We start from the raw sequence: 22,681 nt of genomic DNA on the forward strand, positions 1-22,681 counted from the left end.
CCCTCTTTCCTAGGTGAGGGAAGGGTAAAGACTGAGGGCGGATTCAGAAGCTAAGGCAAGGTACGTGGCCCCGGCGTCTTCACCATCAGAAGTAATCTGGCGAGCAGGGTGAGCAAGGGCACCCCGAGAGTTGGGGACAGAGAAGGAGTTGTGACACATTAACAGTGGCACTTAACATTAGCAGATCAGGCAGCCACTGTGACTATATTACAATGCCATGTACAATGTAACCTAGTGTGCAGTTTACCACCAAATATTGACGACAGAAGAAAACCTGAAAACATATTGCATGCATGCAGAATGCTACACAATAGATCTTTCTATAAAATGTACTGTAATCCCACACTGTCAACCAAATAATCAAATAACTTATTTATTCTTTAGCATACATTGAGAGGACTATGAGCTTATATACAGTACATTTTTGGTCCTTGACCTACAATTATACTAAATAATTTTTAAGAAAAAGATAGTGATTATACTGCTAATATGCGAACATTGCTGGAAAGCAGGAAGGAAAAATGAAAGGGTTCAGTTTCGGGAGTTCTGCAGAGCATCTATGAGAGTTTTGTTGTAATCTGCTATCTGTCTGGTTACAGTCTTCATCACTTGCTTATAGTCACTCTCTTGGCTCTTTGAAGCGATGACTGCATACAGAGGTCAAGGTAATACTTATGATGCAAAAAGTATGACGTACAATGTAGCTTTATTCTTTTATATTCTATTTATTATATTACTATTCTTTCCAACACAGTTCCAGAATATAACCTCTAAGGCATAAATATACACTTTGGATCATACAATGTATACCCTAAACATGATATTTTATATATTCATGATATAAAGCTGGCCCAACACGAGACAACTGTCAGCTACAGTTGATCAAAATCCATTTTGGTAGTCCGTCGCCACCAGACCAGATCCCTCTTCTAATTAGTAGGCCCAGCATCATTGTTGTGGAGTGATCCTATGTATGATGTCACGCCAAGCCTACTAATCAGAAGTGCCAGGGAAGCCAGCAGGTAGAAGATTGTGGGGCTATGGTCAGGAAGGCAGTCAGAGACTACCAAAGTGGCTGTTGGACTAGGGTCATGCAAATCTTTTTGCTCAACTCTGATGGCTAGAAGTTTGACCGGCAGTAAACTCTCTCTCCAGACTCCTCCATACAAAGAAGCGTTTGGTCAAGTGTTCATGTGTGTTCAATGGGGACAGAGGAGAAAACAGCTCCAAAACTCCTCTGGCAGTGGGTTATCGCCCCAGAAAACAAAAGGATTGGCTGTTGAAACTTTAATAGTCTGATCCTTCTTTGTTGGAAGAGAGTCGGGAGGTCTCTATATCCTTCAGATGGTTGGTGGCTTTGGTTGACTTTTCTAATGCATATGGGAGCCTTAAAGGGAATCTGTCACCAAGATTTTGCTATGTTATTGGAGAGCAGCATAATGTAGGGGCAGAGACTCTGATTCCAGGAATGTATCTCTTACTGGGCTGCTTGGTGCAGTTTTGATAAAATCCCTGTTTTCTCTCTTTTATATCTATCAGTACTCTGAATGCTGGGCCCTACATAACCCCTCCCACACCCCTGATTGGCTGCTTTTTGTGTACACTGTACATTGCCAGAAAGCTGCTAATCAGTGGTGGGGGCAGAATTACAGAGAGCAGGAGGACTAAATAGCACGAGACAAATAGTCCTGTAGTTCTAATCTCCGGCTGATAAAACACTGATTTATTAAAACTATACTAAACAGACAAGTGACACATAGCTGGTATCAGGGTATCTATCTGCCTTTACTTTGTGATGCTCTCAGATTTCATAGCAAAAACCTGGTTACAAATTCTCTTTGAATAATTTCACTTCTCTATATGAGAAGATCTTGCTGGGAATTCCTGCATTGTATCACCTACACAAAAAAGATTTAGTAAGCACTGATCTGAGAAAAGAGAAAAAGGAAAAAGTGTAAGAATGATTGTGTCTTGGCAAAGGACAGCAGGAGAAAAATATAAAGAGGCTTTTTTCCACTACCAAATGCATCCAGGTTGGAGAGTAACTATAATCTATTGTTCAGTTGTTTTATTTTCTATCTTCGGGGTAAAATTTCTAAAACACAAAGGATACATTCTTTCATCACAAAGTTGTTCTGCTCGTGCTGTTGCCATTTTCTTTCCAAGTTTGTGAGCTGTGAATATATATATATATATATATATAAAAATGTAAAAACTCTGGAGTTATTGGGACCAACGTAAACTAGCATGCGAGTGGTAATTTTCCTGTGTCAGAAAATAATAGTATGACAATCTATGATTTTACAGGGGTTCTGCGTCACCATTTAGATAGTTAATATTTAATCTATGGATAAGCGATCATAGGTTGTTTGGTGGAGTCAGACCTCCAGGACCCTCAATGCTCAGCAGAGGGCCCATCAATGTTTATGCAGGCACAGTGGTTCATCCAGACGGATCCTACTGGCCCATCAGTGTTTATGCTGGCACAGTGGTTCATCCAGACGGATCCTACTGGCCCATCAGTGTTTATGCTGGCACAGTGGTTCATCCAGACGGATCCTACTGGCCCATCAGTGTTTATGTAGGCACAGTGGTTCATCCAGACGGATCCTACTGGCCCATCAGTGTTTATGCTGGCACAGTGGTTCATCCAGACGGATCCTACTGGCACATCAGTGTTTATGTAGGCACAGTGGTTCATCCAGACGGATCCTACTGGCCCATCAGTGTTTACGTAGGCACAGTGGTTCATCCAGACGGATCCTACTGGCACATCAGTGTTTATGTAGGCACAGTGGTTCATCCAGACGGATCCTACTGGCCCATCAGTGTTTATGCTGGCACAGTGGTTTATCCACACAGATCCTACTGGCCTATCAGTGTTTATGTAGGCACAGTGGTTCATCCAGACGGATCCTACTGGCCCATCAGTGTTTATGCTGGCACAGTGGTTCATCCAGACGGATCCTACTGGCACATCAGTGTTTATGTAGGCACAGTGGTTCATCCAGACGAATCCTACTGGCCCATCAATGTTTATGCAGGCACAGTGGTTTATCCAGACGCATCCTACTGGCCCATCAGTGTTTATGCTGGCACAGTGGTTCATCCACACAGATCCTACTGGCCTATCAGTGTTTATGTAGGCACAGTGGTTCATCCAGACGAATCCTACTGGCCCATCAATGTTTATGCAGGCACAGTGGTTTATCCAGACGCATCCTACTTGCCCATCAGTGTTTATGCTGGCACAGTGGTTTATCCACACAGATCCTACTGGCCTATCAGTGTTTATGTAGGCACAGTGGTTCATCCAGACGGATCCTACTGGCCCATCAGTGTTTATGCTGGCACAGTGGTTCATCCAGACGGATCCTACTGGCCCATCAATGTTTATGTAGGCACAGTGGTTCATCCAGATGGATCCTACTGGCAAATCAGTGTTTATGTAGGCACAGTGGTTCATCCAGACGGATCCTACTGGCCCATCAGTGTTTATGCTGGCACAGTGGTTCATCCAGACGGATCCTACTGGCCCATCAGTGTTTATGTAGGCACAGTGGTTCATCCAGACGGATCCTACTGGCCCATCAGTGTTTATGCTGGCAAAGTGGTTCATCCAGACGGATCCTACTGGCACATCAGTGTTTATGTAGGCACAGTGGTTCATCCAGACGGATCCTACTGGCCCATCAGTGTTTACGTAGGCACAGTGGTTCATCCAGACGGGTCCTACTGGCACATCAGTGTTTATGTAGGCACAGTGGTTCATCCAGACGGATCCTACTGACCCATCAGTGTTTATGTAGGCACAGTGGTTCATCCAGACGGATCCTACTGGCCAATCAGTGTTTATGTAGGCACAGTGGTTGATCTAGACGGATCCTACTGGCCCATCAGTGTTTATGTAGGCACAGTGGTTAGTCCACATGGCTCCTACTGGCCTATCAGTGTTTATGCTGGCACAGTGGTTCATCCACACAGATCCTACTGGCAACATTAGGGTTTATGCAGGCACAGTGGTTCATCCAGGCGGATCCTACTGGCCCACCAGTGTTTATGCTGGCACAGTGGTTCGTCCACACGGATCCTAGTGGTCCATTAGGGTTTATGTAGGCACAGTGGTTTATCCATATGGATCCTGCTTCTTAGAGCTATTAGTTACCACATCCTTTAGCTTGTGAACAGTTTTTGTTGAAAACTAAGTATAAGTGGGGTTAAGTTTACTATTTTATAAATTCAGAATATTTGTAGAAATGTTAATTATTTGCCATATTTATATAAATTATATATACTATGGAGAACATATTATGTTGAGCTGACCTGAGTAAAACCACAGCTATCTGCTGAAATTAACCATGAATTATCCGTTTCTATAAAAACCAGAGTAGCCTCTTATTTAATTAGTTAGGGAGTTAACTGTCTCCAAGCTTGATAAGAAATCAGGCAAATATAACATTTTATCACATGGCTCTAAGTACCCATTCAGACTGGAGAGCCGTAGCTCTTATGCGACTATCGATTAGCTATATACAAGCCGACAGACGGTCATTTAATGTGCCTTTTACCCAGGCTGAGCAGAATTCTATCTTCCATGCGCACGGAACGATCGATCGCTAATGCAATGCGAATAGAATATCATCATTATCGGCAGCACATCTCCTGTTTACATTGAGCAATGTGCTGCCAAGAACGATGATTGTAATGCCGACCTGACTGATCCAATTCACCCAAGGAATGAGGGTTGCGCTCGTTTGTTGGGTGATTTCTGGCACGTTTACATAAACTGATCATCTGTGAACGATTATCGGCTTGTCTACGTGAGCCATAAAATTATATAACTGCATTTACTACAACAACCCACAAATCTCTGAAAACATTCCGCCAACAGAGTGAAATAGGAAAAGGACCTGAAGAGATATATCATGCAATCAGATACCTGAGCGTGAGTCTCATTATCCTGCAGTTGGGATTTCAGCTTTTCATTCTCAGAATTAAACTGTGCCATCGTCTTCTTAAAAGTGTCTCTACATTTGGTTAAAATGATTTTATCCTCCTGAAGTTTCTGATGAAATAAAAAAACAATTTGGAGATTAAATTATATTATTATAAACTGATAAATAAGAGGTCAGCACAAAATCTAGCAAATCCATTAGTTTTACAAGTTTACTACTAAACCTGACATCTATTGTAGCTGACTGTTTAGATATTAGGTGCACAATGTCACATTGATTTGTTTTTTTAGGGACGCTGGCAGGTCACTTATGGTTTCATATCTGAGGTGACCATATAATAGTGGCCAGAGCTGCCGAGCATATATGTACATATATACAGCGGGTGAGATAAGTATTGAACTCGTCACCAATTTTCTAAATGTGGTATATATATATATATATATATATATATATATATATATATATATATATACACAGTGCCTACAAGTAGTATTCAACCCCCTGCAGATTTAGCAGGTTTGATAAGATGCAAATAAGTTAGAGCCTTCAAACTTCACACAAGAGCAGGATTTATTAACAGATGCATAAATCTTACAAACCAAAAAGTTATGTTGCTCAGTTAAATTTTAATAAATTTTAAACATAAAAGTGTGGGTCAATTATTATTCAACCCCTAGGTTTAATATTTTGTGGAATAACCCTTGTTTGCAATTACAGCTAATAATCGTCTTTTATAAGACCTGATCAGGCCGGCACAGGTCTCTGGAGTTATCTTGGCCCACTCCTCCATGCAGATCTTCTCCAAGTTATCTAGGTTCTTTGGGTGTCTCATGTGGACTTTAACCCCTTCCTGACATCCGACGTACTATCCCGTCCACGGTACCCGTATGACCGTGGACGGGATAGTACGTCTACCGCGATCAGTGGCGCCCACGTGGTGAGCGCCGCTGATCGCGGCCGGGTGTCAGCTGATTGTCACAGCTGACACCCGGCACTATGTGTCAGGGGCGGTCACGGACCGCCCCCGACACGTTAACCCCTTGCACACCGCGATCAAACATGATCGCGGTGTACCGGGAGTTAAAGGGAAGCATCGGCAGGGAGGGGGCTCCCTCCGTGCTTCCCTGAGCCCCCCACGGCAGCGCAATGTGCAGCGCTGCTGCGGGGGGGCTCCTATCCTCCAGGCCCCCGAATCCAAGATGGCGACGGGGGCCTTCGGGGACCTGAGGAAGCTGACTTCCTCAGTGCCTGCAAAGCGCAGGCAAGAGGAAGTCTTCTTCAATGCCTGTGACAGATTGCTGATTTGTCACAGTGATCTGTGATGTGACAGATCAGCGATCTGTCACAGGACAGTGATGTCCCACCTGGGACTATGTAATAAAGTAAAAAAAAATTAAAAAAAATTGTAAAAATAAATTTAAAAAAATCGCCAAATAAATTAGAAAAAAAAAAAAAATATTCCCTCAATAAATCCATTTTTTGGAAATAATAAAAAAAAAAAACAATAAAAGTACACATATTAGGTATCGCCGCGTCCGTAATGACCCGCCCTATAAAACTGTCCCATTAGTTAACTCTTTTAGCGAACCCCTTAAAAAATAAAAATAAAAAACAAAGCAAAAAATAATGATTTATTATCATACCGCCAAACAAAAAGTGTAATAACGCGCGATCAAAAAGACGCATATAAATATCCATGGTACCGCTGAAAACGTCATCTTGTCCCGCAAAAAACGAGCCGCCACACAGCATCATCAGCGAAAAAATAAAAAAGTTATAGCTCACAGACTAAAGCGATGCAAAAATAATTATTTTTTATATAAAATAGTTTTCATTGCATAAAACCGACAAAAACATAAAAAAACGACCTAAATGAGGTATCGCTGTAACCGTACTGACCCGAAGAATAAAACCGCTTTATCAATTTTACCGCACGCGGAACGGTGTAAACGCACCCCCCCAAAAGAAATTCATGAAACGCTGGTTTTTGTTCATTCTGCGTCCCAAAAATAGGAATAAAAAGCGATCAAAAAATGTCACGTGCCCGAAAATGGTACCAATAAAAACGTCAACTTGTCCCGCAAAAAATAAGACCTCACATGACTCAGTGGGTCAAAATACGGAAAAATTATAGCTCTCAAAATGTGGTGATGCAAAAACTATTTTACAATAAAAAGCGTCTTTTAGCGTGTGACAGCCGCCAAACATAAAAACCGCCATAAATAGTAAGTCAAACCCCCCGTTATCACCCCCTTAGTTAGGGAAAAATAATAAAACTAAAAAAAAAGAATTTATCTCCATTTTCCCGTTAGGGTAAGGCTGTGTGCACACGCTGCGGATTAGGTGCGGATTAATCCGCGAGGATTTTGTAAAATCCGCAGGTGAAACCGCAGGTCAAAAGACCTGCGGTTTTACCTGCGGATTGCTCTGCGGTTTTGTCCTGCGGTTTTGCATCTCCTCAATAGAGGAGATGGCAAACCGCAGGAGAATCCGCAGAAAGAATTGACATGTCAATTCTTTCTGCGGATTGAAAACCGCAGATAATCCGCGCGGAAAATTCCGCACCGTCTGCACTGCGGTTTTTGATTCCCATAGGGAATCATGGTACTGTACACCGCAGCAGAAACTGCTGCGGGTCCGCAGCAGCCAAAACCGCTGCGGAACCGCAGCAAAATCCGCAGCGTGTGCACACAGCCTTAGGGTTAGGGCTAGGGTTAGGGTTAGGGTTAGGGCTCAGATTAGGGTTAGGGGTGTGTTGGGGTTAGGGTTGGAGTTATAATTGGGGGTTTCCACTGTTTGGGCACATCAGGGGCTCTCCAAATGCAACATGGTGTCTGATCTCAATTCCAGCCAATTCTGAGTTGAAAAAGTCAAATGGTGCTCCTTCCCTTCCAAGCTCTGCCATGCGCCCAAACAGTGTTTTACCCCCACATGTAGGGTATCGGCCTACTCAGGACAAATTGCAAAACAATTTTTGGGGTCCAATTTCTCCTGTTACCCTTAGGAAAATAAAAAATTGGGGGCAAAAATATAATTTTTGTGGAAAAAAATGATTTTTTTATTTTCACGTCCGAGTGTTATAAACTTCTGTGAAGCACTTGGGGGTTCAAAGTGCTCAACACACATCTAGATAAGTTCCGTGGGGGGTCTAGTGTCCAAAATGGGGTCACTTGTGGGGAGTTTCAATAGTTTAGGTACATCAGGGGCTCTCCAAACGCACATGACACCCGCAGACCATTCCATCAAAGTCTGCATTCCAAAACGTCACTGCTTCCCTCCCGAGCCCCGACGTGTGTCCATACAGTAGTTTTCTCCCACATATGGGGTGTCAGCGTACTCAGGCCAAGTTGGACAACAACTTTTGGGGGTCCAATTTCTCCTGTTACCCTTGGGAAAATGAAAAAATTGGGGACTATTTGATCATGTTTCTGGAAAAAATACGATTTTTTTATTTTCATGCCCTGGCATTATAATCTTCAGTGAAGCCCTTGGGGGTTCAAAGTGCTCACCTCACATCTAGATAAGTTCCCTAGTGGGTCTAGTTTTCAAAATGGGGTCATTTGTGGGGGGTTTCCACTGTTTAGGTACATTAGGGGCTCTCCAAAGGCAACATGACACCCGCAGACCATTCCATCAAAGTCTGCATTCCAAAACGTCACTACTTCCCTTCCGAGCCCCGACGTGTGCCCATACAGTAGTTTTCTCCCACATATGGGGTATCAGCATACTCAGGACAAATTGGACAACAACTTTTGGGGTCCAATTTCTCCTGGTACCCTTGGGAAAATAAAAAAATGGTGACTAAAAGATCATGTTTGTGGAAAAAATACGAATTATTTATTTTCATGCCCGGGCATTATAAACTACTGTGAAGCACTGGGGGGGTCAAGGTGCTCACCACACATCTAGATAAGTTCCTTAGGGGGTCTAGTTTCCAAAATGGTGTCATTTGTGGGGGGTTTCCACTGTTTTGGTACATCAGGAGTTTTCCAAACGCGACATGGTGTCCGATCTCAATTCCAGCCAAAAACGTCAAATGGCGCTGCTTCCCTTCCGAGCTCTGCCATGCGCCCAAATAGTGGTTTACCCCCACATGTGGGGTATCAGCGTACTCAGAACAAATTGCACAATAACTTTTACGGTCCTTACCCTTGGAAAAATAAGAATTGAGGGTGAAAAGATCATTTTTGTGGAAAAAATATGATTTTTTAATTGTATGGCTTTATGTTATAAACTTCTATGAAGCCCATGGGGGTTCAAAGTTCTCACCACACATCTAGATAAGTTCCTTAGGGGGTCTAGTTTCCAAAATGGTGTCATTTGTGGGGGATTTCCACTGTTTTGGTACATCAGGGGTTTTCCAAACGCGACATGGTGTCCGATCTCAATTCCAGCCAAAAACGTCAAATGGCGCTGCTTCCCTTCCGAGCTCTGCCATGCGCCCAAATAGTGGTTTACCCCCACATGTGGGGTATCAGCGTACTCAGGACAAATTGCACAATAAATTTTAGGGTCCTGTTACCCTTGGAAAAATAAGAATTGAGGGTGAAAAGATCATTTTTGTGGAAAAAATATGATTTTTTAATTGTATGGCTTTATGTTATAAACTTCTGTGAAGCCCATGGGGGTTCAAAGTTCTCACCACACATCTAGATAAGTTCCTTAGGGGGTCTAGTTTCCAAAATGGTGTCATTTGTGGGGGGTTTCCACTGTTTTGGTACATCAGGGGTTTTCCAAACGCGACATGGTGTCCGATCTCAATTCCAGCCAAAAACGTCAAATGGCACTGCTTCCCTTCCGAGCTCTGCCATGCGCCCAAATAGTGGTTTACCCCCACATGTGGGGTATCAGCGTACTCAGGACAAATTGCACAATAACTTTTAGGGTCCTGTTACCCTTGGGAAAATAAAAATTGGGGTTAAAAGATCATTTTTGTGGAAAAAATATGATTTTTTAATTGTACCGCTGTACGTTATAAACTTCTGTAAAGTTGGGTTCAAAGTTCTCACCACATATCTAGATAAGTTCCTTGGTGGGTCTAGTTTCCAAAATGGGGTCACTTGTAGGGGGTTTCCACTGTTTAGGTACATCAGGGACTCTCCAAACGTGACATGGCGTCCGATCTGAATTCCAGCCAATTTTGCATTGAAAAAGTCAAACGGCGCTCCTTCCATTCTGAGCTCTGCCATGCGCCGAAACAGTCGTTCCCCCCCACAAATCAGGTATCAGCGTACTCAGGACAAATTGCACAATAACTTTTGCAGTCCAATTTCTCCTGTTACCCTTGGTAAAATAAAAAAAATTGAACCTGAAGTATTTTTTTTGTGAAAAAAAGTTAGATGTTCATTTCTTTTTAAATATTCAAAAAAATTCCTGTGACGCACCTAATGGGTTAATAAACTTCTTGAATGTGGTTTTGAGCACCTTAAGGGGTTCAGTTTTTAGAATGGTGTCAATTTTGGGTATTTTCTATCATATAGACCCCTCAAAGTGGCTTCAAATGTGATGTGGTCCTAAAAATAAAATGGTGTTGTAAAAATGAGAAATCGCTGGTCAAATTTTAACCTTTATAACTTCATAACAAAAAAAAATTTTGGTTCCAAAATTGTGCTGATGTAAAGTAAACATGTGGGAAATGTTACTTATCAAGTTTTTTGTGTGCCGTATCTCTGTGATTTAAGGGCATAAAAATTCAAAGTTGGAAAATTGCGAAATTTTCAAAATTTTTGCCAAATTTCCATTTTTTTCACAAATAAACGCAAGTTATTTGAATGAAATTTTACCACTAACATGAAGTACAATATGTCACGAGAAAACAATGTCAGAATCACCGGGATCAATGGAAGCGTACCAGAGTTATGACCTCATAAAGGTACAGTGGTCAGAATTGTAAAAATTGGCTCGGTCATGAACGTGCAAACCACCCTTGGGGGTGAAGGGGTTAATCTTGAGCTCCTTCTACAAGTTTTCAATTGGGTTAAGGTCAGGAGACTGACTAGGCCACTCCAACACCTTGATTTTTTGCCTCTTGAACCAGGCCTTGGTTTTCTTGGCTGTGTGCTTTGGGTCGTTGTCTTGTTGGAAGATGAAATGACGACCCATCTTAAGATCCTTGATGGAGGAGCGGAGGTTCTTGGCCAAAATCTCCAGGTAGGCCGTGCTATCCATCTTCCCATGGATGCGGACCAGATGGCCAGGCCCCTTGGCTGAGAAACAGCCCCACAGCATGATGCTGCCACCACCATGCTTGACTGTAGGGATGGTATTCTTGGGGTCGTATGCAGTGCCATCCAGTCTCCAAACGTCACGTGTGTGGTTGGCACCAAAGATCTCGATCTTGGTCTCATCAGACCAGAGAACCTTGAACCAGTCTGTCTCAGAGTCCTCCAAGTGATCATGAGCAAACTGTAGACGAGCCTTGACATGACGCTTTGAAAGTAAAGGTACCTTACGGGCTCGTCTGGAACGGAGACCATTGCGGTGGAGTACGTTACTTTTGGTATTGACTGAAATCAATGTCCCCACTGCCATGAGATCTTCCCGGAGCTCCTTCCTTGTTGTCCTTGGGTTAGCCTTGACTCTTCGGACAAGCCTGGCCTCGGCACGGGAGGAAACTTTCAAAGGCGGTCCAGGCCGTGGAAGGCTAACAGTAGTTCCATAAGCCTTCCACTTCCAGATGATGCTCCCAACAGTGGAGACAGGTAGGCCCAACTCCTTGGAAAGGGTTTTGTACCCCTTGCCAGCCTTGTGACCCTCCACGATCTTGTCTCTGATGGCCTTGGAATGCTCCTTTGTCTTTCCCATGTTGACCATGTATGAATGCTGTTCACAAGTTTGGGGAGGGTCTTAAATAGTCAGAAAAGGCTGGAAAAAGAGATAATTAATCCAAACATGTGAAGCTCATTGTTCCTTGTGCCTGAAATACTTCTTAATACTTTAGGGGAACCAAACAGAATTCTGGTGGTTTGAGGGGTTGAATAATAAATGACCCTCTGAATAAACTTTTCACAATTTAAAAAAAAATTAAACAAAGAAATAACATTCTTTTTTGCTGCAGTGCATCATTTCCCACTTCCAAGCTGATCTACAGTCCAAATGTCACAATGCCAAGTTAATTCCGAATGTGTAAACCTGCTAAATCTGCAGGGGGTTGAATACTACTTGTAGGCACTGTGTATATATATATATATATATATATATATATAAAAAAAAGGGGGAAGCAGCACAGTACTTAGCTTCGGGTGCCCGGCCCCTGGCAGAAAGTACCGTTTCCAGCCACAATATCCAATATTCATTCCAAATAAAGCTTGAGAAAGGCTCAGTTGAACCGAAACATTGCCTTGATATGTGGGCTGAATAAAACTCACTACCACTTGAAAAGAGTTACTATGGAGTGCTGCCTTTATTTGGAATGAATATTATATATATATATATATATATATATATATATATATATATAGATATATATAGATATAGATATATAGATAGATATTTGTAAAGGTGCTATTGACATGAAATTCTCACCAGATGTCGGTAACAACCCAAATTCTCACCAGATGTCGGTAAGAACCCATCCAATACACACAGGCAAAGAAATCAAATCATAGATGTCTATAAATAATGTGTAATAATGAAAAATGACACAGGGAAAAAGTATTGAACACATGAAGAAAGAGAGGCGCAAAAAGCCATAGAAAGTCAAGACACCAGATAAAATCTATCAGTAATTAGAAAGCAATCCTGCCACTTAGTGAAGAATATCAACTGGTTCAACTGATGGCCTATAAAGAGGTGTCTCATTACCAAGGTGCCTCAAGACCTTTGCAACCTTATTGTTGCAAAACATACTGATGGCATTGTTTGCAGAAGAATTTCTAAACTACTGAAGGTCATAATGAGCACTGTTAGGGCCATAATCTGGAAGTGGAGAAAACATCATTTCACCATAAACTGCCCACACTTAGGTACTCCTTCACAAGATTTCAGACAGATGAGTGTAAAAAATAATCAGAAGAGTTGTCCAAGAGCCAAGCACCACCTGTGGAGAGCTACAAAAAGACCTGGAATCAGCAGATACAATTGTTTCAAATAAAGCTAAGTAATGCACTCATCCTCTATGGCCTGTATGCACGCTCACCACACAAGACTCCGTTGCTGAACAAAAAGCATGTACAAGCATATTCAAGGTTTGCTCAACAATATTTAGGCAAGCCTGTGAGATACTGGGAGAATATGGTCAGGAAAGATGAGACCAAAATTGAGCTCTTTGGATGCCATAATACACACCAAGTTTGGGTGCCAAAAGGCTTTGAATAACTCCAAAAGCACCATACTTACAGTGGGGAAAAAAAGTATTTAGTCAGTCAGCAATAGTGCAAGTTCCACCACTTAAAAAGATGAGAGGCGTCTGTAATTTACATCATAGGTAGACCTCAACTATGGGAGACAAACTGAGAAAAAAAAATCCAGAGAATCACATTGTCTGTTTTTTTTTCATTTTATTTGCATATTATGGTGGAAAATAAGTATTTGGTCAGAAACAAGCAATCAAGATTTCTGGCTCTCACAGACCTGTAACTTCTTCTTTTAGAGTCTCTTCTTTCCTCCACTCATTACCTGTAGTAATGGCACCTGTTTAAACTTGTTATCAGTATAAAAAGACACCTGTGCACACCCTCAAACAGTCTGACTCCAAACTCCACTATGGTGAAGACCAAAGAGCTGTCAAAGGACACCAGAAACAAAATTGTAGCCCTGCACCAGGTTGGGAAGACTGAATCTGCAATAGCCAACCAGCTTGGAGTGAAGAAATCAACTGTGGGAGCAATAATTAGAAAATGGAAGACATACAAGACCACTGATAATCTCCCTCGATCTGGTGCTCCACGCAAAATCCCACCCCGTGGGGTCAGAATGATCACAAGAACGGTGAGCAAAAATCCCAGAACCACGCGGGGGGACCTAGTGAATGAACTGCAGAGAGCTGGGACCAATGTAATAACGCCTACCATAAGTAACACACTACGCCACCATGGACTCAGATCCTGCAGTGCCAGACGTGTCCCACTGCTTAAGCCTGTACATGTCCGGGCCCGTCTGAAGTTTGCTAGAGAGCATTTGGATGATCCAGAGGAGTTTTGGAAGAATGTCCTATGGTCTGATGAAACCAAACTGGAACTGTTTGGTAGAAACACAACTTGTCGTGTTTGGAGGAAAAAGAATACTGAGTTGCATCCATCAAACACCATACCTACTGTAAAGCATGGTGGTGGAAACATCATGCTTTGGGGCTGTTTCTCTGCAAAGGGGCCAGGACGACTGATCCGGGTACATGAAAGAATGAATGGGGCCATGTATCGTGAGATTTTGAGTGCAAACCTCCTTCCATCAGCAAGGGCATTGAAGATGAAACGTGGCTGGGTCTTTCAACATGACAATGATCCAAAGCACACCGCCAGGGCAACGAAGGAGTGGCTTCGTAAGAAGCATTTCAAGGTCCTGGAGTGGCCTAGCCAGTCTCCAGATCTCAACCCTATAGAAAACCTTTGGAGGGAGTTGAAAGTCCGTGTTGCCAAGCGAAAAGCCAAAAACATCACTGCTCTAGAGGAGATCTGCATGGAGGAATGGGCCAACATACCAACAACAGTGTGTGGCAACCTTGTGAAGACTTACAGAAAATGTTTGACCTCTGTCATTGCCAACAAAGGATATATCACAAAGTATTGAGATGAAATTTTGTTTCTGACCAAATACTTATTTTCCACCATAATATGCAAATAAAATGAAAAAAAACCAGACAATGTGATTTTCTGGATTTTTTTTTCTCAGTTTGTCTCCCATAGTTGAGGTCTACCTATGATGTAAATTACAGACGCCTCTCATCTTTTTAAGTGGTGGAACTTGCACTATTGCTGACTGACTAAATACTTTTTTTCCCCACTGTACATAGTAACATAGTAAGACCGAAGAAAGACATTAGTCCATCCAGTTCAGCCTATAAAATTCTGTCAGAGTAAATCCCAAGATCTACGTCCTTCTAAAGAACCAAACAATAACTGTAAGATACAATATTGTTATGCTCAGGGAAGACATCCAGGCCTCTCTTGAACCCTTCGACCGAGTTCGCCATCACCACCTCATCAGGCAGGGAATTTCAGATTCTAACTGCCCTATCAGTAAGAATCCTCTTCTATGTTGGTGGAAAAACTTTTTCTCCTCCAGACGCAGAGAATGCCCCCTTGTGACCGTCATCTTCCTTGGTATAAACAGATCCTCGGAGAGATATTTGTATTGTCCCCTTATAAATTTATACATGGTTATTAGATCGCCCCTCAGTCGTCTTTTTTCTAGACTAAATAATCCTAATTTTACTAATCTCTCTGGGTATTGTAGTTACCCCATCACCTTTATTAATTTTGTTGCCCTCCTTTGTACCCGCTCTAGTTCCATTATATCCTTCCTGAGCACCGGTGCCCAAAACTGTACACAGTACTCCATGTGCGGTCTAACCAGGGATTTGTACAGAGGCAATACCAGGGGAAGAGTCTTGAGGAGATCATTTGCATATTCCCAGTGCCTTCTGGGATAAGTGAAGAGTCTCCGCGAGCTCAACGATCACTGGGTTTTGGCCGTTGCAGCTGAAAAGAGGAAATCGGCTCATCTTTCATCGTTTTTAAGAAATCTCAAGATGGAAGAGGCCAGGAGCCATTTGGTGAGCTGCATTTCTTGCTACATGTTCACAGATTTACCAGTGGAAAAGCCAAACTTCACATGCCACAAATGCAAGCTTGTGTCCCTGTTGGAGGAAAAGTTGCAAAATCTCGAAGAGAGGTTAGCTACGTTGAAGATCATTAAGGAAGGTGAAGAGTTCTTGGACAGAGCAGAATTATCTCTTCATGTTACAGAAAGAGAAGAAATTCGAAGTGCACCTGAAGAAACAGAGGAATGGAGACATGTGACCCAGAGAAGCAGGAGGATCAGGAGGCAGTCAGCACCCATACTGCTCAGAAACCAGTACCAGGCTCTCAAGCAGGACAACAATGAAGAAATACATCAGGATAAGACTTTGCCAACAAACAGCAACCTTGTACGCCCTCAGAGTCCTCCTGGAAGGAGAAAGAAAAATGTTGTGAAGAAGAAACGGAGAGTGGTGGTCATGGGGGATTCCCTGTTGAGAGGAACAGAGGCCGCTATCTGCAGACCGGATATAACTTCAAGAGAAATGTGCTGTCTTCCAGGTGCAAAAATTAAAGATGTGTCTGACAGGATATCAGGACTCTTCAGACCTACAGATGACTACCCATTCCTGCTACTACATGTGGGGACAAATGACACCGCAAGAAACGACCTGGAAACCATCTGCAGAGACTTTGAAGACTTAGGCAAGAAAGTGAAAGAACTGGGAGCGCAGGTGGTCTTCGCATCCATTCTCCCAGTGGATGGCCAAGGAACAAGGAGGTGGAATAAGATTCTGCAGGTGAACAACTGGCTACGTCGATGGTGCCGTCAGCAACGATTTGGATTTCTGGATCACGGAGTGAACTACTTATACGATGGACTACTTGCTAGAGATGGGGTGCACCTTACGAAGACTGGAAAGCATGTATTTGGAAGTCGCCTTGCTACACTTGTAAGGAGAGCTTTAAACTAGAAAAACATGGGAAGGGAAGCAAAAGACCAGAAAAAGCCATACACCTGACAAATGCTATTGAGAACTCTGCTATTAGAAGTGGAAAGGAAGAACAAAGACGAAAGAATCTAATTAATAAAAATATTGGAGAAAGAGAAACCAATCACAAACTAAAATGTTTCTATACTAATGCACAAAGCATGGGCAACAAACAAGGAGAATTGGAACTACTAACACAGGAAAAGAAATATGATGTCATTGGAATCACTGAAACTTGGTGGGACAATACACATGATTGGAATACAAGACTAGAAGGATACAACTTATTTGCAAGAAACAGACTTGATAAACGAGGAGGGGGTGTCGCATTGTATGTTAGAAACGCGTATATCTGCACAGAGATTGAAGCTTCAGAGACTGGGAGTTCTGTGGAAACTGTTTGGGTAAGAATACAAGGACAGAACAATGGAAAGGACACCATTGTAAGCATTTACTACAGGCCGCCTGTGCAAAATGAAGATATGGATGAACTCTTTATGCATCAAATGGCCAAGTTCTCCAAAAAATATGACATAGTTGTCATGGGAGATTTCAACTATCCAGACATTTGTTGGGAATCTCTCTCAGGCAAAACTAACAGGTCAAGGAAATTCTTATCCTCTCTTGCTGACAACTTTATCTTCTAAAAGGTAAGGGAGAAAACAAGGGGAACTGCTACCTTGGATCTAATCCTTATAAACAGGGAGGAAATGGTTGAGGAGGTAAAAGTGGCTGGGACCCTAGGAGGTAGCGACCATGCTATTTTAGAATTTTGGATAAGTAGAGGCGGAAGACCTGTGAAGACTCAGACGTCAAGGTTAGATTTCAGAAAGGCAGATTTTAAGGGATTCAGAAAGAGAATTGGAGGGATCCAATGGCTGGATATCCTTAAAGACAAAAATGTCCAGGAAGGATGGGAAATCTTGAAAAATGAAATTCTCAAAGCACAGTTGTTAACAATTCCGAAAAGAGGGAAGAATAGGAAGCATTTAAGGAAACCAGGATGGATGAACACAGAACTTAAGCACATGCTAAAAAGGAAGAAAAAAATGTTTATAAAATGGAAAGAGGGAGGCATATCTAAAGAAGAATATAATGCTGTCTGCAGAACCTGCAGGGCACAAATCAGATTAGCTAAAGCTGAAAATGAATTGAGGCTTGCAAGAGATGTCAAAAGCAATAATAAAGGATTTTGGGGATATGTCAAAAGTAAAAGAAAAGTCAAAGATGCTATAGGATTTTTACAGGATGAAAATGATGAAATGGTAAGACAGGATGTTGAGAAGGCTGAACTTTTAAATTCCTATTTTGCATCTGTTTTCTCTCAGAAAGGAAATGTAACATCAACTGTTATTCACTGTCCTATTAAGGGAATAGAAGAATCCAGGATATCTATAAACAGAAAGATAGTGAGGAAACACTTAGCTAACCTAAATGAATTCAAGTCTCCAGGTCCAGATGAATTACACCCAAGAGTACTGAAGGAGATAGCAGAAGAAATTTTTGAACCCCTCTCCATAATCTTTGAAAATTCTTGGAGAACAGGAGAAGTGCCAGAAGACTGGAGAAGAGCAAATGTTGTTCCTATCTTCAAAAAGGGGAAGAAGGTGGACCCAGGCAACTATAGGCCGGTGAGTCTGACTTCTATACCAGGAAAGATCTTTGAACAAATTATTAAACAACATGTATGTCAATACCTGGATAAGAATGAAGTGATTAAACAGAGTCAGCATGGGTTTGTAACTAATAAGTCATGTCAGACTAACTTAATTTCCTTCTATGATGGTATCACTGATTGGGTGGATCAAGGAAATGCTGTAGATATAGTATATCTTGACTTCAGCAAAGCATTTGACAAAGTCTCTCATACAATCCTTATTGAAAAAATGACTAAGTATGGAATGGACAAGGCAACTGTTAGGTGGATTCATAACTGGCTTAGTGATCGGACCCAAAGAGTGGTCGTAAATGGCTGCACATCCAGTTGGAAGAATGTCTCAAGTGGGGTACCACAGGGCTCTGTCCTGGGCCCTGTATTGTTCAACATCTTTATCAACGATTTAGATGAAGGAATTGAGGGTAAACTGATTAAATTTGCTGATGACACAAAGCTAGGAGGGATAGCTAATACTAGAGAAGAGAGAGAGAGGATTCAAAAAGATTTAAATAAACTGGAGAAGTGGGCAGCAACTAACAGAATGGTTTTTAACAGGGAGAAATGCAAAGTACTACATCTGGGCAATAAAAATGAAAAAAGCAGATATAGAATGGGAGGAATAGGGCTAAGTGACAGCACATGTGAAAAAGACTTGGGTATACTAATAGATCACAGACTGAATATGAGTCAACAGTGTGATGCAGCAGCAAAAAAGGCAAATGCAATTCTAGGATGTATTAACAGAAGCATACAGTCTAGATCACGTGAAGTCATTATTTCCCTCTACTCCTCTTTGGTCAGACCTCATCTGGAATATTGTGTCCAGTTTTGGGCACCACATTTTAAAAAAGACATCAACAAACTGGAGCAAGTTCAGAAAAGAGCGACCAGAATGGTGACCGGTCTGCAAACCCTGTCTTATGAGGAAAGGTTGCAGGATTTGGGAATGTTTAGTTTGCAAAAGAGAAGACTGAGAGGAGACTTAATAGCTGTCTACAAATATCTAAAGGGCTGTCACATTTTAGAAGGATCAACTTTATTCTCATTTGCACGAGGAAAGACTAGAAGCAATGGGATGAAACTGAATGGGAGGAGGCACAGATTAGATATTAGAAAAAACTTTTTGACAGTTAGAGTGATCAATGAGTGGAACAGGCTGCCACGAGAAGTGGTGAGTTCTCCTTCAATGGAAGTCTTCAAACAGAGGCTGGACAGACATCTGACTGGGATGATTTAGCGAATCCTGCTTTGAGCAGGGGGTTGGACCAGATGGCCCAGGAGGTCCCTTCCAACTCTACGATTCTAAGATTCTATGATTCTATAATATATAACTCTCATCATGTGTATCCAGACCTCTTTTAATGCACCCCATGATCCTGTTTGCCTTGGCAGCTGCTGCCTGGCACTGGCTGCTCCAGGTAAGTTTATCATTAACTAGGATCCCCAAGTCCTTCTCCATGTCAAATTTACCCAGTTCAGTGTGTAATGGTGATATTGATTCTTTCTTCCCATGTGTATAAGTCAACAGTGTGATGCAGCAGCAAAAAAGGCAAATGCAATTCTAGGATGTATTAACAGAAGCATACAGTCTAGATCACGTGAAGTCATTATTTCCCTCTACTCCTCTTTGGTCAGACCTCATCTGGAATATTGTGTCCAGTTTTGGGCACCACATTTTAAAAAAGACATCAACAAACTGGAGCAAGTTCAGAAAAGAGCGACCAGAATGGTGACCGGTCTGCAAACCCTGTCTTATGAGGAATGGTTGCAGGATTTGGGAATGTTTAGTTTGCAAAAGAGAAGACTGAGAGGAGACTTAATAGCCGTCTACAAATATCTAAAGGGCTGTCACATTGTGGAAGGATCAACTTTATTCTCATTTGCACAAGGAAAGACTAGAAGCAATGGGATGAAACTGAATGTAAGGAGACACAGATTAGATATTAGAAAAAACTTTTTGACAGTTAGAGTGATCAATGAGTGGAACAAGCTGCCACAAAAAGTGGCGAGTTCTCCTTCAATGGATGTCTTCAAACAGAGGCTGGAGAGACATCTGACTGGGATGATTTAGCGAATCCTGCTTTGAGCAGGGGGTTGGACCAGATGGCCCAGGAGGTCCCTTCCAACTCTGCGATTCTATGATTCTATGAAAAAGTTCAAATCACCACCCCCTTTTGCCCCATTCAAAATAAAACAATAAAAAAAGCAATCATACACATATTTGGTATCGCCGCGTTCAGAATCACCTGATCTATCAATAAAAAAAGGATTAACCAGATCGGTAAACGGCGTAGCGAGAAAAAAGTCAAAATGCCAGAATTACCTTTTTTTGGTCGCCGCGAAATTACATTAAAATGCGATAACGGGCGATCAAAAGATTGTATCTGTACCAAAATTGTATCAATAAAAACATCAGCTCGGCACACAAAAAATAAGCCCTCACACAACCCGAGATCACGAAAAATGTAGACGCTACGGGTCTTGGAAAATGGTGCAGTTCTTTTTTTAAAACAAAGTTTGGAATTTTTTTCACCACTTAGATAAAAAAGAACCTAGACATGTTTGGTGTCTAGGAACTCGTAATGACCTGGAGAATCATAATGACAGGTCAGTTTCAGCATTTAGTGAACCTAGCAAAAAAGCCAAACAAAAAACAAATGTGGGATTGCACTTTTTTTTGCAATATCAACGCACTTGGAATTTTTTTTCCTGTTTTTGAGTACACAATATGGTAAAACCAATGGAGTTGTTCAAAAGTACAAACCGTCCCACAAAAAACAAGCCCTCACATGGCCATATTGATGGAAAAATAAAAAAGTTATGGCTCTGGGAAGAAGGGGAGCGAAAAACGAAAACACAAAACCGAAAAAAGCTCAGAGGGTTAAGCAGCAAAATTATTAAAACATCATTAAATAATAATAAAATATTCATGATTAATAAAATGTTACTAATATTAATATTGAGCAGAATTAAATTCTTCCTATGGAAATTGCCCTCCACAACAGTGAGGGTCTCTCACGTGGCCGTCAGAAAATTACCTACCTAACCCTGCCATAAGGAAGGCACTCCAGTGACAAAGTTTTATTAGGGGTCTGCACAAGTCCCCCTATCATACAGTGCACTCCGGACGCATGGTTTATCCCCACTTCTAACCTAGAGCACAGCAAACACAATTGACCAATGACCTTTTTCTTTTCTTCTGCGGAGGCCCGGAGGCCATCCAAGTCGCTGTATGTCGTTAGGCCTTCAGACATTTGTTGGATTTTCTCCTTCAGGGATGTCATCTCACTGTTAATCTTGGCTTCCAGCTGCTCCACTTTCTGCAGATCCTGCTGCAGACGCTGGCTCTCTGAGGGAAAGGGCATACAATGCAATATTAAACCATTTATTTAACCTTTTTCAATTAGGCTTTAGGTATGGGTAAGTCAGAAGATAATCAGCTTTCTGCCCTCTACGTAAAATCTTTCAGGTTGCCAACAGAAATAACATTTGTTACAGATATTTTAAGGAACAGTATTTCTAAAATTATTCAGCAGTAAAGAGAATCTGCAGGTCTTTGCCATGTAATCTGAGAGCAAAAGGATGTAGGGGCAGAGAGCCTGATTCCAGCAATGTGTCACTTACTAATACTTATTGGTATAATCCATTTTCTTTGCTGTAGCAGTGCTCAGAATGCTCCGCTGTTTGTTTAAAATTCATTGTGGTAATGTCTAGAACCAAAATTAGAAAAATGTTGTCTCTGTCCAAATATATATGGACCTAACTGTATATGGGGTGAAGTCCAAAATATATACAAGACATCCATGTACACTCCCTGACAGAAGTTATGTCGCTTATCCATGTTATGTAAATAAAAGCTTAAAACCTAACGTTAAATTCATCCATTGCTTGTATAAATTATTCTTTTGAAAGCTGAAACCCTCTGAAATGTGGTTTAGGTTAAGAAAATAAATTGGCATCAATGCAGAAATATTGATCATTTAATGGACACAGAATGGTCAGACTTTGGCAAGACAAAAAATATTTAGTGTTGGGTACGCTGGCCGTGTGCTGGTATGCTTTTTACCGGCGCATGCGCCGACGTGTGCCAAACACACCGTGTTGCATTTTTGTGCGCTCGGCGCAGCGCCAAAAGGGTGCATACGCCGGCAAAAGCATACCAGCACACGGCCAGAATACCCAACGCTAAATATAGGGTACGCCGGTCGCATGCAGCATCATGTACCCATAGGAGGAGCTGACTGGAGGGAGGCGCAGCCGGGGCGGAGCTTAGCGGCGACCCTGCGCTGCGCCTCATAACACAAGTCTGAAAGTAGCCTAAGACTGCATTCTTTGCTATTCCCGATGACTTCATTAATAAATTGTATGAATTATTGTTGAACCGCATGGATGCAGTCCTTT

General features: G+C 41.9%; 1 protein-coding gene across 3 annotated transcripts in view; it reads right to left on the reverse strand.

Annotated features, from left to right (window-relative positions):
- Window positions 1-357: 357 nt before the first annotated feature.
- Window positions 358-22,681, reverse strand: part of IFT74 (intraflagellar transport 74) — a 181,917-nt gene continuing 159,593 nt past the window's right edge. For all 3 annotated transcript variants that reach the window (XM_073543682.1, XM_073543683.1, XM_073543681.1), the window contains 4 exons: window positions 21,466-21,629; window positions 4,940-5,065; window positions 2,114-2,174; window positions 358-647 (listed from right to left, as the gene is read on the reverse strand). In XM_073543682.1, coding sequence (XP_073399783.1) covers window positions 532-647; window positions 2,114-2,174; window positions 4,940-5,065; window positions 21,466-21,629 — 467 coding nt within the window. In that variant the 3' untranslated portion in view covers window positions 358-531. The remainder of the gene's footprint in view (window positions 648-2,113; window positions 2,175-4,939; window positions 5,066-21,465; window positions 21,630-22,681) is intronic.

The sequence above is a fragment of the Dendrobates tinctorius genome, unplaced genomic scaffold (assembly GCF_039654945.1).
Source record: "Dendrobates tinctorius isolate UK_male_01 unplaced genomic scaffold, ASM3965494v1 ptg000134l, whole genome shotgun sequence".
NCBI lineage: Eukaryota > Metazoa > Chordata > Amphibia > Anura > Dendrobatidae > Dendrobates > Dendrobates tinctorius.